The 18,553-nt window shown below is 37.5% G+C and overlaps 1 protein-coding gene across 1 annotated transcript in view; it reads left to right on the top strand.

The window, feature by feature from the left end:
• Positions 1-18,553, top strand: part of LOC100012925 (uricase-like) — a 50,483-nt gene that overhangs the window by 462 nt on the left and 31,468 nt on the right. Inside the window, exons 2-4 of the mRNA XM_007480611.2 lie at positions 13,280-13,498; positions 16,657-16,773; positions 17,102-17,180. Of these exons, the coding sequence (XP_007480673.1) occupies positions 13,280-13,498; positions 16,657-16,773; positions 17,102-17,180 (415 nt within the window). The remainder of the gene's footprint in view (positions 1-13,279; positions 13,499-16,656; positions 16,774-17,101; positions 17,181-18,553) is intronic.

Raw genomic sequence — 18,553 nt, forward strand, 5'->3', positions numbered from 1 at the left:
TAGCCTTAGCTTCCCAGGGTTTTGCAGGACAAAGTATGAGCTCAACTCTCATTCCCTTTGAAGACTGTTGCAAAAGATAAATTCATATCTACCCTAGTCAAGCAAACACATATGGGTTTGACTCAACTAGGACCTATGAACAGTAGTCAGTAGTTTCTTTCCCAGTTGTCACATTTTCCAAACCCATGGAGCCCATCAGTCTTCCATGTGACCCCACAGGTATAGGTCTTATATGGTTTGGACACATTCCAAAATTTCAATGACTCTTAACCTTTTTGAAATTGCCATGTTTTATGGTTTGATTCATTTCACAGTATCTCAGTATTTTTTAAAGGAGCAACATTATTATTTATGCTTATTTTTAAAAATTAAAGTTACTTAAAATTTATTTCAGTATAAAAATTTTTTGTACATTTATGGATGCCTCCTGAGGTCATTGAAAATTGATAGAATTGGGAAACACAGGTGTATTTAGTAAATATGTCTACCATATTCTCTGGGACTCGGATAAATATTTGGTTTTTTAGGTGGAGTATAAACATGATCCTAATTCTTTTATGACATATTTACTAGGCATTTTGTTCCTTTTTATATCTAGTTATATATTATTTCAAGGTTAGCCAAAATGTTAATATTGGGTCAAGTGCCACATGGAAAAATTTTGGGGGGCAGAGCAATTCTTGAAATTCAATCAAAAATCTATTCAATCCGATTCAAACTGGAACCTTGGGGGAACATTTACATTTAGAGGAAAAGGCATGTATGAAGGTCCAGCAAAGAAGATTGTGAAGGAGCAGTTAGACAAGCAAGGTCACAAAATCCAAAGTAGAAGGGATTATCCAAGAGAAGGGGCATTAAGGATGTCACATGCTTCAATGAGGTGAAGAACAGTAAGAATTTAGAAAAAGACCATCTGTTTTAGCATTGGAGAGATTATTGTTAATCCTGAAGAACTGTTTCAGTTGAGTAGTGAGATGGCAAGCCACATTGCAAAGGGTTGGGAAATGAGTTACTAAAGCCTAGAGGGCTCATGAGCTATATCAGTTGAGGTTGTACTCACACTTTCGAAATTATAGATCTCTGGAACATTTAAATGTGAAGTGTTTCCATGAACATCCTGTCTCCTGCTGTCATTATCTAAAACAAGGATCTCAATAGCCATCTGGTCAAACCTATATCTAATCAGGAGCTCTTTCTTTATTATCACTGGTAAATAGTCAGTTGTCCTTCTCTTGAAAACTGTGATGCAGAATTTATGATTCCAAAAATAGCCTATTGTACTTTTGGCTAACTAATTATTGGATATTTTCCCTTCCTTTCAACCCCAAACCTGAATCTCTGCAACTTGCATTAATTCCTTCTAGTTCTGTCTTCTGTGGATGAGCAGAATTTAATCTGTCAATCAACAAACTAATTAAGCAACTATGGTATTGTAATAGTGGGGCAGGGGAGGGATTCTGTGATTAAAGAAATCAACCATACATTCATATTTGCCTTAGATTTTACAATTAACAACAGAGTGTTTTGGGGTGAACAGAGGTTTCATAAGTGAATTTAAAATGTTCAGTCTCTAGATGGAATGGTATAGACAAGTTCACATGACAAGAATATCCTACTTCCCCCAATTCTGCATTTCTTTTCAAACCTAAGAAACATGCTATTTTGTCAAAATACTATGTTTTCCTGATCAGCCTAATTTATTCCAGAAAAATAAATAATGTGTTTGCCATGTTGAACTAGGAAAAATTCTTATGTTAACAAGAAGGAACTAGGGCATATGACTTCAGGTCACCCAGCACTGCCCACACTTCTATGCTACTTTGATTTTGTAGATTTTGATCTAGGAGTATAACAGTCATTCTATTGCTCAGACCCTACTACTTGGCCACACTGCTGTTGCATCCTTTTCATGTTGTTTCCTTTATCTACTTTCACTTAAGGTCATAATTTAAATACAGTTTAATTAGATTGGTAAATATATAATCAAAGAAGGAGTATTAATTGCATGCAATAGAGATTATACATTCCATTTAATTTCCAGATCCAGACTCTCCTAAGGCACAAACCTCTTTTAGGATGGAGTCTGTTTCTCTGCTCATGCTTCTCTCTGTCCTTGAAAGGTCATCACAGAGATTAGGAGCTTTAATGCTCCAGAGACAAACTCCTATCCAAATAGTGCCACCTGACCATCACAAAATCTAGCACCCATAGTGACAGGGATATCAACGTGATAATACTATGGGGTCTCTCATGCATATAAAATCAACTCTTTCTGTCCTTCATCCACATCAGTCTGAGAAGACAAGCAAGCCAATGAAACCTCTCCATCATGACATCAGAGACCTGGATCATGGTTACATTTATCATAGGAAACTCTTGGACTTTCTAGTTTGTTTGAAGTTATGTGTCTGCTTGTTTCATTTCTTCAACATTAGCTTTAGTTGTTTGGTTTAAATATGTAGGACATGTTTTTATTTGGTCCCCATAAGTCCTAGAATATTGTTTCTCTGCTTAGTGTCTGAGGACTCCTCTGCTGTTGCTACAAGGAGAACAGAAGACCAAAAAAATATAAGTATACTGATTGACAAGTAAAAGGAAGGCTATAAGAGGCCAAAGGAAAGAGCTGTTAAAATTGGCGAGGACCAGGAAAAATAGGAGGGGAAACAATCAGGGTGATCAGTGAAAAAAGAAATCCTACAAAGTTCATTTGTATATTGAAGATATTATTAGAAAATATTTTGAGAGGAGAATTCCAAATGAAACTGGATCAAATTATGTAAGTGAAATGAGGATATAAGTAAGATTTCATAAAAGAGGGCAACCAGGATTATAAAGGACCTTGAGCTCACGTCAGGAGGATCAGTTGAACTAGGTGGTATTGTTATGCTTGGAGAAAAGACTTAGGGAGAAAATAATAGTTGTCTGTAAGATAGAAAGGACTGTCATGGGGAAGAGAGAAAAGACATTCTTTTCAACTCTAGTAGGTAAAACTAGGAGTGACAAATGGGTAGAAGTTGCAAAGAAGCTACTTCCACCTTGATGAATAGAAGAATTTTATAATGATTAGTGCTATCCCAAAGTAGAAGGGATTGCCTTAAAATGTATTCCCTCCTGCTGAAGGACTGTGATAATGGCCATTTGTTGGATATGCTATTGGAAATAGGGAGAGAGGATGATTCTTTTTCATATGAGGTGGATTAGATTGACATGGAGGTCCCTTCCAACTCTGAAATTCTGTGATTCTGAGTTGCTGCTTTCTGCAATGTAGGACTGAAATCAAACACATCCTAGAAGCAAAACCCTGAGCCCCACAAGCAGAAGTTTGGCATAATGATTTCTCCAACCCAGGAACAGTGTCCAACTTTAAAGGAAAAGGAAGTACAGAAGAAAATAAATCCTTAAAATTAGAATTGGGTAAATGGAAACTAATGATTCCATGAGACAGCAAGAAACAAAATGAAAAGATTGAAAAAATAGAAAAAAATGTGAAATTTCTCAGAAGGTTTAAGAGAAGCATAAGATGGGAAACAGGAAAGAGAAACCATAAGGGATTAAATAAGGTTGAACTGTTTATAATCTTACATACAATGATAACACTTGTAATTCAGGGATTGTTAGATATTAGGAAAACTATCAATATAATTGACCATATCAGTAACAAAACCAGTCTAGGTTGTTGGGTAGATATCCCAAATTTGCTATTTTCCAAATTTATTAAGTCAATTATTAATTATTATTATAATTGATTAAGTCACTTAAGTGACTCAGTTTCTTTAAAGTGAAGAGATTAAACTAGCTTATACTACTTACATTTCTTTTCAGTCATTTTTCAGTTATATCTGACATTTTATGACCCCATTTGGGATTTTCTTGGCAAAGATACTGGCTTGGTTTTCCATTTCCTTCTCCAGCTCATTTTATAGATGGAAAAACTGAGGCCAATAGGGTTTAGAGAGTTGCTCAGGTTCACACAGCTAGTAAATGTCTTAGGCAAATTTGAACTCACAAAGATGAGTCTTCCTGACTTGAGACACAGTGATCTATTTACTGTGCCACCTAGCTGCCCAACTTAGATTTCTAATAGCTTATAATTCTGTCCCAAATTCAAAATTCAAATTCAACAAACATTTCTGAAGTACTGTCTTCAGAAGTGGAGTTTTGATGATCTGATTATAATGAATTCTACGCATTGACTTGTCCTGCATAACATGCTTTCTCTTGTCTTTGTACATGAGGAAGTTACTCTTCAAGTTAAAGGAGTGTTCCCTGCATTTTAGGGAAGCAGTAGAGCTAAACTTTTGTTCTGTCACGAAGCAGCAGGGAAATGTAGATGGGTGAATAAAGTTATCCTTCAAATATAATCAACTCCTCTCCATTTAGACAACCCTGACACTTAAAGAGAACCCACCTAACAGCCTGAACCACTTACGAAAACATTTTAAAGACACCCGGAGCAAGGAGAGGTAATATTGCATAGGGGAAAGACCATTGGAAGTGAAGGCAGGAGAATCCAGGAAGCTAGGTGACCTTGGTAAAGTGACCTAACTTCCTTCAACTTAAATTTTTTTATTTGTTTAATGTATGTTGCTTTTTATTTAACCATCTTTGGACCCTTTCAGAATCAAGTTCAAATAAGGAGAATTTCAATGTTAAATCCTCGATCTGGTTTATTTTGTCCCAATCCAGTTAAATCCCTCGGTATATTTGGAATGAACCCAAATTCCTGAATTTGGTTATTTACCATGCTAATAGACCCAAGAAAACATCAGTATTGAAAATGGCAAATGGGTTTCTTTGCTTAAAAAATGTAATTGGGACAGAAATAAATAGTAAAGCCACAAAAAGTGATAATAGTCTACATTTATGAATGAGTACAATCTCATCTTCACTACCCTCCACTTCCCCCCTAACTCTAAGCCTAATGATAATTTAGGAAAAATGTAAGCAAAGTTCACTCTCTCTGTGTGTCTCTTTTTCTCTGTATCTCTATCTCTGTCCGTCTCTGTCTGTTTGTCTGTCTGTCTATCTCTACTTTCTGTTTCTTTCTCACTTTCTGCCTCCTTTTCTGTCTCTGTATTTTTCTTTCTCCGTCCTTCATTGTCTGTCTCTTTATCTCTGTCTCCCTATTTCCTTATCTCTATCTCTGTCTCTCCTTGTCTTTCGGAATAAGGAGTGAATTGGTTTAGAGAGAGCAGTTTAGACAGCCTTGACACCCCAACTTTACAAACTGTTCAGATTTCTGTAGCTTATCCCTTTTGGTCATGGTCTCCACATAACTCCTAGGTAGATTGCGTGTGTCACTATTCACCACTCACAATCACAATTACCACTTTCAGGGATATCCATTCATTTTCCATCTTATTGCTATTATCTACCAACCTCCAAAGCCTCATTCCCAAGGAATCACTGTGCTCTGAGTCCAAGGTGTTGTTCCCTTACAAGAACATTTGGGCAGTGATCCATTCATTCTGCAAAATGCAAACTATTTCTATCTCATACATGACAATCATACAGGGGTAACAATACTCGTACTATCTCACAGAGTTGTGAGAAAAATGCTTAGTAAACTTTAAAGCAATATCGAAATGAGAGATGCTCTTATGAGGGGGAAGACCCAGGCAAGAGTGGGAGTATGAAGGGCATTTCCCAAGAGACCACTAGAGATTTGCCATAGTTCCCAGTTCAAATTCAGACTCAGATACTTCCTAATCAGGTGACCCTGGGCAAATCACTTCACCTCAGTTTGCCTCAGTTTCTTCATCTGTAAAACAGGAATAATAATAGCACCTATCTTTTGAGTTGTTGTACGGATCTAATTGATATGATATTTGTAAAGGGCTTTGCAAACCCTAAAGTGCTTATATGAGTGCTGGTAATTATTTCCCTCCTTCCACTACTGGGTTCAGAGTGCTTCTTTTCACTCTATTAATTTACTGCAGTTATGTTTCATCTGTAGATTAATTGGGAATGAAGTGTCTGGAATTGATTTTAATCAAATTCCATCTGAAGAAAACAATAGAGATCCTAGAATTGAGTTAAGCTGCCAAGAAATTTTAAATTCATATAGTGTCAGGGTTCTTAACCTTGGGTTTGTGAACTTGGTTTTTAAATATTTTGGTACTGTATTTCAATATAATTGGCTTCCTTCGAAATCCTTTCTATTTGATCTTATGCACTGAAAAAACATTATTCAAAGAAGGGGTTCATCAACTGAATCAGACTGCCAAAAGGAGTCCATAGCACTATGAAGGTGAAGTCTTTAGTCCTCTATTATTAAAGATAATAGTTCACATTTATCTAGTACTGGACATTTCCAAAGTTCTTTACAAATATTTTCATTTGATACCCAGAACAATACTGTGAAGTTGATTGATATATCATATTGGCATTATTATCACCTTCATTTTACAGATAGATAAACTGAGACTTAGAGAAATAAAATATTTTGTCTGTGGTCCCACAGCAAGTAAATGTCACAGCTGAGATTTGAATTGCACTTTCTCCTTACTCCAACCTTGCTTTTATGCCTCCATCCTGACCAAAAGCTCATGGAGGTCCAGTGACTTGTCCAAGGATGCCCTATGGAATTTATCATGATGGGATTGATCCTGTGATACCAGAGATTGCCTCTGAGAATTCAGGTTTTTGTTTTTTTTCTGAGTCCCAATTTCCTGATGCTATTATACCAGTGTGGCAAGGACTAGAAGGCAAATCAGCATTCCAATCCATGTTTCTTTATGATTCTCTCTCCCTGGGTAACACGTGCAGAGAAATGGCAATAATTGAGTACCTGTAGCTCTAGCTATTTTTAAAGTTCACTATTCAATATGTAACAGGCCATTCTTTTTCCCTGCTGTAATTAATGCAGATGTGCTGTTATCCTGCATGAAACATTTGTTAGACAAAATCCCTTTATGGCCTCATGTCGGCAAGTACAATAACTCAGGGCACTTCCCCTTTCCCCGGAATGTTAAGGCAATGTTCCATATTGTATCATTTTGGGGTGTTCATGTTCTCATTTACCAATGTAATCAATTTGGGCAAATCAAGAAATACAGCTACCTGCTCAGTCATAACTTTTTAATCTATTAAATTTTTTCAAATATATTTTTTCCAGATTGCATGTCAATATAATTTCTAATAATCATTTTCTGACATTTTGTTATTCATGTTCTCTCCTTCCCACTCAACTCTCCTCCCTTCCTAAGATGGCAGGTAATGTGGTATAGACTGTACATGTTTGTCATGTTATCAAAGAAGACACATATCACTTCCATTAGAGAAAAATTCATGGAGGAAATAAAGTAAAAAATAATATACGTCAATCTGTATCCAGACTCTGTCAATCCTTCCATGGTGGTGGATAGCCATTTTCACCATGAATCCTTTGGTGTTGTCAACTTTTTGACTCATCACTGTTGTTCTTGGTTTCATGAATGTGATTACTACTTATATTTAGATTTATTGAAACAGTAACTTGGGGTGCGGTTTAGAGCTAAGACCTCAGTACTTATACAATCCAAGCTTGTTCTTTTGCAGACAAGGAAATTGAGGCTTAGCAAATTGAAAGGACTGGTATATGCAGATAATAAGGAGTGGGTATGGAATCTGAATCAAGGACCATTAGCTCTGGGTTTAGCATTCTTTCCATGGCTTCTTGATGCTCATTTTTGCTATTTTTTTTTTTTTTGTTCTGTGCACTGCCAATGTTCTCTACAGCTAGAATGTATTCTTATCCCTACTCTTGAGGCATCTAGGTGGCACAGTAGCTACAGCATTGGGTCTGGAGGCAGGAAAAACCAATGTTCCCATGGAACCCCAGACTCTTCCTAGCTGTGTGGCTTTGGATAAGTCACTTAACCTCTTTCTATTTCAGTTTTCTCAACTCTAAAAGGGAGATAAGGTTATGTAGGGTGGTTGTAAAACTATGATGAGATAATGTTAAAATTGTTTTTACATATAATTAGGGAAAACTATTATTTGAAAAAGATATCATGAGATAGTATTTGGAAAGCATTGAGCAAACCTTAAATATTAGCTACTCTGATTATCTCCATTTTAGAGATGAGAACTCTGAGGCAGGAACTCAGGAGACTCTTCCAAAATTAATGAGAGAGCAAGAGAGAGGAAACTGGTTTTCTGCAATTTGCTTTTGGACACATTCAGTCTTCATTGTGTGGCTATTTGCACAGGTGTGAAGTGCTCTAAAGACACAGCCCAGAATGCTCCCAAAGGTTTTTTTTTTTTAAGCCAGCTTTGTAAGTGCGTTTTTCCATATTGTTGTTGAGAGGTGGGGATAAATGAAGGGAAAGAACCTGTCTTCTTAGGTTGAGCTGAAATTCTATTCCTACTATTTCATCAAAATATGTGGTAGTTTTCCCTTCTCTCCCCAAACAATTTCCCTCCAATTTGACTCAGGCTTTTAGAAAAACAAATCCTACACACACCACATTTATTAATATTAGAAAAATACAAAATGGAATATTAAGATTGAGGCATTTTCGCCAGTAGCTGATGGTTGAGTAGACATTGGAAGCATCTAGAATAGCAAGGGGAACAAACAACCAAACAAACCCATTGGTTCCTTAGTGAAGGGAGGCCAACCAGAAAGAAGAAGCAGGTATCCTACCTGGGTACCACAAGGGTGTTTCAACAATTTAAATCTTCTTCAAACAGCTTCATATATGTTGCATCTTCTGGTAGAGAATCCTAAAGGAGTTTTTAATTTGATCAGAATATTTTTGAGCACCTGAGTGACATATAACCTGGTTGTTTCCCTATTAGAATGAAGTTGGGGATAATGAAGACAAATTGAGGCATTTGTGAGGTTTATTTTTTCATAAGTATCATAAGCCTGGGACTAAGTCAATCATGCATTCTTATTCTGCAATCTATTTCTTTGAGGCTGAACAATAATAATGCTAATTCTCAACTATGTTTGGGGAATAGGAATGGAGACTAGCTCTATGATTTCCTTGGTAGGAATGCCTAGATGAGGAATTTCCCTAGCCAATACAGGCTGGAGCCTCCTTGACAACTTATAGTCTGATTGCCTTACCCAGGACATCAAGACTTGATGATTTGTCCAAGGTCATCTAGCTATGAATCAGAGGCAGAGCTGGATCTCAGGTCTTGCTTACTTCAAGACTCGTTCTCTATCCACTCCCTCACTCTTTCCCCACAAACACATACCACAAGAGGAAATACTTCAGTCAATATTCAGTCTTTCATTTTTTATATTACTATTAATAAATAGAACTTAGTTGGGGTTTGTTTTGCTGAAAGCCTGAGGGAAAGGGAGGGGGGAAATGGTTTGGAGAGAAAGGGGGAAAGTGACTGCACATTTTGATGACATGTTTTCCTTAAGACAACCTCATGTGGCCAGTTGTACTAATTTAGCTTTATTATACAGATGAAAATGATGAGGTTTGGAGATGTTAAAATAATTTGTAGAGTTGGAATTTGAACTCAAATCTCTCCTGACTCCAGATCCAGTATTCTTTTTGTTTGGGCTATGTGGGCAGTTAGACCATCTACCTAAGCAAGCAATGCAGATTTTAGACTGTCACTTTGATGGATCTCTGATTTTATCCCTATAGGTATTGTCTCTTGTGATGCTGTTAGATTGTTATCTGCCCATGCCTGCTTATCCTTGGGCAACACTTGTCCATATCCTTCCCAAATCCCCTCCATACCAGGGCACCAATGTAGTTATCCTTACAGGATGTGGATGCCAGTGGAGCTAGCAAACTTCGTCCACTGGTCATCTCTGGCTTTTGCTGCATGATTAGCCCATCTTCATTTTCTGACCATACATTTCTCTGGTGGTTTCCTCCTTCCTTCTTCATTCCTCATCTTAATGGTTTGCAGCCCACTCACACTCATCAACCAATTCTCCATTGCCCTTTGTGTGATCCTGGTATTCAATTCTTTGGACATAGTGATATTGTCATACACCACTAGAATAGTATTTATGTTTAAAAAAATGGATCTTTTTCTCAAGAAGTACCTTGAAATTTCCCAAAGTATTGCTCTCTCTCCATTCCATTTTAGGCCCAGTTTCTTGTCCATTTGCATCAGTTCACATGGGTTTGATGATCATTTCTATGGTGATGAGCCATTGCTGTTGAGTCAGTTTAGTCATGTTTAAGTCTTCATGAGGCAAAACACCAGGGATGACCCCGTTTTGATGACTCCTAGATCTACAAATGTAGGTCATGTCTCTCTCCTAAGTTCCAGTCCTCTACTATTAGACATTTCCAATGTAATGTCCCAAGGACATATTAAACTGTAAGAGTCTAAAACAACTCATTCTCTTTTATCCCAACTTACCCACTCCAAGTACACTATCATATTCCTGTCATCTTGCTTTCCCAATTTTCCCAATATACCAAAAAGGCAAAAGACATTCTCTACCCTCAAGGAGCTTACCATCTGATGAGGGAAGACAGCATATTAAAAAAAGTCCCTCAGCCAGATGGGATATTATGAAATGGTAGTCCTGGGGCCCTTTCTTAAACAGAGGATACAGAAGGAGCTCTCCACTAGCTGACTTTCATTCTCTCCAATGAAAAAGAGGGAGGGTCACTAGGAGAAAGAAGGAACTGAGGAGGTTTAAGTTTCAGAGTTCATGTAATCATGAAGAAAGATGAGTTTTGGGGACAATGATGAAGTCCAGGAGAGCAGTCTATTGAGAAATAAAGAGAAATATAAGTATATGGAGGTTAATGACAAAATAAAATACATGGTCATTTAGAGTGGAAAAGGAAACACTCATGTAACACCTACTATGTTCCAGGCACTATGCTAAGCACTTTAAAAATATTATCTCATTTGTTCTTCACAACTCTGTGAGGAAAATGTTATTATTTTAATTTTGTAGGTAAGGAAACTGAGGCATGCAGAAGATAGGATTGGATTTGAATTCAATTTTTCTATGCTCAAGGGCTAGTATTTTATGTGCTGTACCATAGTGCCTAATGGGAAATAGAAGTAGAAATAGAAGAATTGGGAAGTAGAAGGCAGTACTTGAGCTCAAACAAAGGAAGTAAGTGATCCTCCAACTCAGAAAAGAGGTAAGAACGCCTACCTGAAATAAACTGTCAGAGTTAAAATTATGGTTGAGACTGAATTTAATAATTATATTTGGTCACCAAGGATTTTATTTGTAAAATCCTAATGAAACACCCAAACTCAGCTGGAAATTTTATGGTGATTTAATTGATATAGTGGAGGAGATTTAAGAAGAAAGAAGGAAGGGGCTAGTATCTGGCGGGAAGATTAGGAGATCTAGAAAGTAAGGTTTTGAGTGTGAAGGAGGAAAGAATCAGCCTGACCTCCAAAGGGACTCAGCTAAGATGTCCGAACCTGAATCAGCTCAAGGGCAAAACTCACCACCCAACCCTCCAAGATGTCGAAACACCTAGCACACTCTCAGCCAGAGTCGCCTCTCCAGAGAAAGAGGAGGAGAGAGGAAGTGACGTGCCTTATATAGACAGTTTTACATCATTTTCCTGCATCTCATTTGTACCAATGATGATTTAGCTTGACTTAGGACAGCCCAGAGGTCTGTCCTTTTTTCTGCACATGTCTGTTGAAGGCCATCTCCTCTGATAATTAAATCTTGAGTTTGATGCAGATTTTCCAAATCTTGTTAAACTAAGAAGGGAGGAGAAATGGAGTTTCCAAGACCTGATTCTGTTATTCCAAGTATATCCATTGTTACTGATCAGGAAATAGCTAAATCATATCTTCTGAAGAATGGTTTGATTAGGGTGGAATAGTTTTAAAATTCACAGAATGATGGCCAATGCAAAGTGTGAGGAAGAGGCTAGTTGGGCAGGACCACAGAACATGGCAAGGAAAGTAAGATACAGTGGGTCTACAAAGATAGATGGAAGGGAGTTGTGAAGAGGTTTAAAAACCAAACAGAAGAGTAAATATTGGATTCTAGAATAATAGGGAGCCAATGCAATATATTGATTTGGGGAATGACTTGGTCACAACTGCATTAGATAACAATGGAAACTTCCTCTGTAGGGGTATTTGTTCATCTTATCTAATTATTATCCAATATTACATTCTGAAAAACAGAAATTTTAAAAAAGAAAAATTTCTCTTTGCATGAAGGCTGGTAAACATAAATCAAGTTTTGGAGACTTTTTCTCATCGAATGGCATAGTAGTTAGAGAAACAGACTTGGGGTCAAGAAAAGCCTGGATTCTGCCTCTAACACATAATAGCTATGTGACCCTGGGCAACTAGTGCTCTAGACAACTCTCTTCAATTTTTTTACTAATATTTTATTTTTAACTCATTTACATGAAAAACAATTAACTTTCATTTTCTTTAAGTTTGAGTAAAATTCTCCCTCTCCCTCCCTCTTTCCTTTCCCCCTACTCAAAATGACAAGTAATCTGATATAGACTTTATATGTGTAATAGTGTAAAACATTTTTCCATATTAGTCCTTTTGTCAAAGAGATCTCAAACAAACAAAAGTGACGAGATAATGTGAAATATAGTACATCTTGGTTTGTATTCATACTCCATCAGATCTTCCTCTGGAGGCAAATGGCATTTTCCATCATGAGTCCTTGAGGATTTTCTTGGATCACTGTATTGTTAGAAATAGCCAAGTTATTCATAAATGTTTATCCACAATGTTACTGTGTACAATGTTCTCCCGGTTCTGCTCACTTCTCTGCATTAGTTCATGTAGGTCTTTCTAGGTCTTTCTCAAATCATCCACATCATTTCATATAGCACAGAATTCCATTACAATGATATACCACAACTTGTTTAGCCATTCTCCAGTTGATGGACATCCCCTCAGTCTCTAATTCTTTGCCACCACAAAAAGAGCTACAATAAATGTTTTTGCACAAACAGGTTCTAGGTAACTTTCTAAAATTATAAATTGCAGAGTTGCTTTTACCCTTCATTGGTAGAGGGAGTTTTCTTATCAAGGAGTTTCCTATGGCAGGGAAGTCAGAATACCTGGCCCCATTCCTAACTATTGTCTATGCATAACATTTTCATAGACATCCTGAATTTTACCCTTTGTTATTCATTGTATGAGAATCTGGCTTGAACAAACTATCATCCATCACTAACAAGCATTGTATAAAGACCTACTATGTTCCTGTCTCCATTCCAAAGACTGACAATACAAAAGCAAAACTCGATTAGGAACTAAAGCCTCATCTAATTTAGGGATTGTCTGAAATCCTGAGATGTTGGTCATCTAATGAATTTCAATGAATTTGTTTTCATTGTAGAAGAGAGATGTGGAATTTGTATGTACTGGGTATGGAAAGGATATGGTCAGAGTTCTCCACATCCAACGAGATGGCAACTACCACACCATTAAGGAAGTGGCAGCATCAGTCCAGCTCACTTTGAGTACCAAGAAAGATTACCTCTATGGAGACAACTCTGACATCATCCCCACAGACACCATCAAGAACACCGTCCATGTTCTGGCAAAATTCAAAGGGGTAAGTAAGTCATCTTGGAAATGTATGATATTCCATTTTGGTTTGGTTTGTTTGAGTGTTCATTTGGGGCTTCCATGACTTCCTAGTGTTTGGTGTCTTGAATAAATCTCAAAAGATTTCTCTATTTCCCTGATCTGGACTAAAATCCTCTGGACTCTAGAATATCTTTTGGCAAAAGATACATTCAAGAAGGATGCTGAACACCTTTAACAAGTTCTCTCTTTTGACTCTACCTTCTTAATATGTATCCCAATTCTGACATATATTGGCCAATGGGCCTTAGAAAGCTACTTCATCTCTCCTTACTCTAGACAACTTTCCATGACTGTATCTTATAGCAAAAGTGTGAACCTTCACTGGTAGAGAGTTTCATATTCCAGGAATTCCTTATATTAGTAGTCTCCATCCCTCTAGACCTTTATCATAATCATCATCATTATTATTAATAGTCTCCTTTTGGGCAGCAAAGCTCATCTAACAACTTTATATAGGGTTTCTATTAGAATACTACTTATATCTAAGGTTTGGGAGCTTGGAATTGGTAAAGAAAAAGCTTCTAACAGTGAGTACTACATCATGGAGTAAGGGAAAGAATTATGAAGTAAAATCAAAGAAGTTGAGTTGGATTCTTGACTCTTCTCATTATGACCAGTGTAACCTCTCTAGTTATTTTTTAAATCCTCTCTAGTTTTTAGTTACCTCATCTGTAAATTGAGGGAGTTGGAACTGATGACCAGAATTGGGCCTGGAGTCTGGAAGACCTGAGTATAAATATAGCCTCAGATAGTTATTATCTGTATGATCTTGAGCAGGTCACTTTACCTCTGTCTGACTTAGTTTCCATACTGTAAAATAAGTATAATAATTTCACTATCTTGTATGGTTGTGAAGGATCAAGTGAGATAATATTTGTAAAGAGCTTAGCACAGTTCCTAGCTCTTAGTAGGCACTTAAATATTTACTTCTTTCCTCCTTCCCTTCCTCCTTTTTATCCTTTCTTCTTTCCTTCCATCCTTCCATCCTTCTTTCCATCCTTCCTTCCTTCCTTCCATCCTTCCTTCCATCCTTCCATCCTTCCTTCCTTCCTTCTTTTCTTCCTTCCATCCTTCCATCTTTCCTTCCATCCTTCCTTCCTTCCTTCTTTTCTTCCTTCCATCCTTTCATCCTTCCTTCCTTCCTTCCTTCCTTCCTTCCTTCCTTCCTTCCTTCCTTCCTTCCTTCCTTCCTTCCTTCCTTCCTTCTTTCCTTCCCAAAAGTCACTTACAGATCAAAATGCTGTAGGGATAAAAGTGACACGGATTGCTTTAGGAGCTAATGGGTTTGTTATTACCGGAGATCATAAATTTAGATCTGAAAGAAACTCCAGAGATTATTTAACCCAACTCTCTCATTTTATGGGTCAAAAACTGAGGCCTAGAGAGATGGACCCTTCCAAAATTCAAGCTGGCAACATATTACTAGGCTGGAATTTGAAACAAGATCCTCCAACTCCAAATCCAACTTCCTTTCCTTTCCATTGTGTTAACCTAAAGGGATGAGATGACTACTTGCTAGGGATATCATGGAGGGAATCACTCAAAGGTTTGCCTAGCTGAACTCTGAGATCCCTTCCAACTCTTCTATTCTGGTTTTTCTAGGTGATGTTTTGGGGGAGGTAAAAGTGCTATTCTTTCCAGAATCTCTTCTAATCCTTTCATATTTTCATTTTGTTTTTCTGAAAGAAAGCACTTCAAGCATTCTGTCAAGAATCCCTTCAAATCCTCTTATGATTTCTGACATTTTGTATTTTCTTCAGACTAAAAGAATGCTAAGGTACTCTTCTTTAGTCTTCTAATTCTTTGCTTCAGTTGTTAAACTCTTCTGCCTTCCCATCTATTCTTGCCATTAATTACCCATACACTGCAAGCAACCATGCTCAATACTAGATGAAATGGGGGTATGATGGAAAGAAACCTGAATTTGGAATTGGAAAACCAGGTGTTGAAACCCAGCCCACGCCACTTAGCAGCAATACCACAGTCAGGTCTCCTGTGTACCTCATAGGGTCGTTTGGTGAAAAGTGTTCTGTATCTAAGCTGCAAATCATCCTACAAAACACGAGCTATTTGTACTTGAAGAGCACACTTGTCTGCTTGCCATCAGAAGGACATGTATTTTGAGTTGTTTTTCTTCCCATCCATCTCCATGCTTTCTCTCTCAGAATGAGGTTCTGAGGGGATGTTATAGAAGCTCAAGGGAGAGTTCTTTTTAAAAAGGAGACAGATTCTCATCTGTTAAGGATGTTTTATTAACCATTCTTGGCAGCTCCAAAGACTCGGGGCTTCAGTGGAGAAGGATGAAGCCCAATTAGAGGATAGTCAAAGGAGCCCTGGAGCTTGAGGCAAAACACCAGGGATAGACTTAGCAGTTTTATTTATTAGCTTTGTGTTCATGGGGGCCATTCACTTGAACTTACTGAGCCTCAGTTTCTCCTTGTATAGAATGAGTATACCTTATAGGACCAGTCAGGAAATACTATTCAATACTCAAATTCTTGAAGAGATTGGTGATGACAGTGGAGCTGGGAAAGCATGGGTTCAAGTTCCACTTTAGGTACTTCTGATCTTAGGCAAATCATTTAGCTGCATCTCTTAGCTGCAGTTTCCTCTTCTATAAAATAGAATCAAACTCAATGTTTACTGAGTCTAAATCTATGATCCTAAAAACTGAAGTAGATTATAAACTATGTGACTCAAGACTATGTCAAGAAAATGTTTTATTAGTCATAAATTTAGAGCTAAAAGAATATAAGAGATCATCTAGTCCCCTCCCACCTCATTTTCATTTTTTTCCTTTAGAATGAGCTTCCCTTTATTTTATAAAGAACCTAAGGCTCGGGGAGATTAACTTGTTCACCCAATTACAATGTAGAAAGTGTCAGAGGTAGAATTTGAACCCATGATCTCTGACTCCATTGTTTCACAGCTCCTATGGGTTATTATGACAATGAATTCACTCTCCTTCCAAAATTCCTTTCTAGCCTCTGTTTCAGGACACTAAGAAAACTGTAGATCATTAATGTAAACTGCAAATGGTGGCAGCCCTTTAGTAGCAGTGGTTGTGGTTGTGTACCTGGGGCAAAGTGTTCATATCATCTGGTGCTTTGCTTTTCTTTGCAGATCAGAACCATAGAGACCTTTGCTATGGATATTTGCGAACATTTCCTTTCTTCATTTAACCACGTTAATCGAGCCAAAGTCTATATTGAAGAGGCTCCCTGGAAACGTCTGGAAAAGGTCAGCTCAATAAGTTGTATTTCCCAATTTATATACCTAAAAGTACCCATGTTATTCAAGCTCAGCTCATTCATCACCTGCTCCCTGAGGCTGTTCTTGGTCCTCTCGGCTTTTGGTGATTACTTCTTTGTATTTTTTGGTATTTATTTTGCGCATATTTATGTGAATGCTATCTGTATGGTCTTGCTTGATAGAATGTGAACTCCTTGAAGATGGGGACTATTTCACTTTTGTCTCTATATCCCCAGTGCCTAGCACAGTGTCTGACACTTAGAAAATAAATGTGGATCAATGCTGAAAATTAACTGGGTATTTTTCTCATTTTCAGAATGGAGTGGAACATGTCCATGCATTTATCAACACTCCCACTGGAACTCATTTCTGTGAAGTCGAACAGTATCGAAATGGTAAGAAAGGGCTTTTCCATTCATCTCTTTGGTATGGGGCATTATTTCTTTTTTTTTTTCTCCCTAGACCCTTCTGTTTCTTAACATTGAGACCAAGCATGGAGAGTACAAAAGGCTACCTTCACCTAAGATGGAAGTTTACAATCTAGCTTGGAGTTCTTTTACTTTATTTTATTTTTCGGTTTTTCTTTTTTCTTTAGAATATTTTTTCATGGTTACATGATTCATGATTCTGCCTCCCCCTCTTACCTACCCACTCCCAGAGCTGACAAGCAGCTCCACTGGGTTATACATGTATCATTGTTCAAAATATATTTCCATGTTATTCATATTTGGAGTGAAGCAATCTTTTAACATCAAAACCTCCATCATATCCACATTGAACCATGTGATCAATTTTATGTTTGTTTTTCAGCATTTCTACTCCCACAGTTCTTTCTCTGGATGTGGGTAGTGTTCTTTCTCATAAGTTCCTTAGAATTGTCCTGTATCATTGCATTGCTGCTAATAGGAAAGTCTATTACATTCTATTGTACCACAGTGTATCAGTCTCTGTGTACAATGTTCTCCTGATTCTGCTCCTTTCACTCTACATCACTTCCTGGGGGTTGTTCCAGTCCCCATGGAATTCCTCCACTTTATTATTCCTTTCAGCACAATAGTATTCCATCACCAACATATACCACAGTTTGTTCAGCCATTCCCCAATCAATGGACACCCCCTATTTTCCAATTTTTTGCCACCACAAAGAGCACAGCTATAAATATTTTTGTACAAGCCTTTTTCATTATTATCTCTTTGAGGTGCAAACCTAGCAGTGCTATGGCTGGATCAAAGGGCAGGCAGTCTTTTAAAGTCCTTTAAGCATAGTTCCAAACTGCTCTCCAGAATGGTTGGATCAATTCATAACTCCACTAGGAGTGTATTAGTGTTTGGGGTTCTTTTAAAGGAATCTTTATGGAATCTCAGAAACTTAGGGTTGGAAGGGACTCTAGAGACCATTTGGGCCAACCTAAATATAAAGCAGAATCCCCATTAAGACATATCCAGTAAATAGTCTTCTGGCCTTTTATGATAGATCTCTGGTGAACAAGAAGCCACCATTCTACTTTTGGATAGTTCTAATGGTTAGGAATTCTAGTCATTTATATTAATCCTAAATTTGCCTTTTTGCTACTTCTGAGCATTGCTCCTAGTCCTTCCTCTCTGCACTGGATAGGATGAACCTCTATCCTCTACAAGGATAGCTTTGGCTCTATGAAGCCAATAGCTGAGAAAAGAATGGAAGGCTTTTAAAGCTCTCTCTTTTGAACAATCTTCATTGTAGTTAAGGCTTTCAGAAATCTAGAACTATTTGGGTAATAAACTGTAA

Source organism: Monodelphis domestica, chromosome 2 (genome assembly GCF_027887165.1).
Source record: "Monodelphis domestica isolate mMonDom1 chromosome 2, mMonDom1.pri, whole genome shotgun sequence".
NCBI lineage: Eukaryota > Metazoa > Chordata > Mammalia > Didelphimorphia > Didelphidae > Monodelphis > Monodelphis domestica.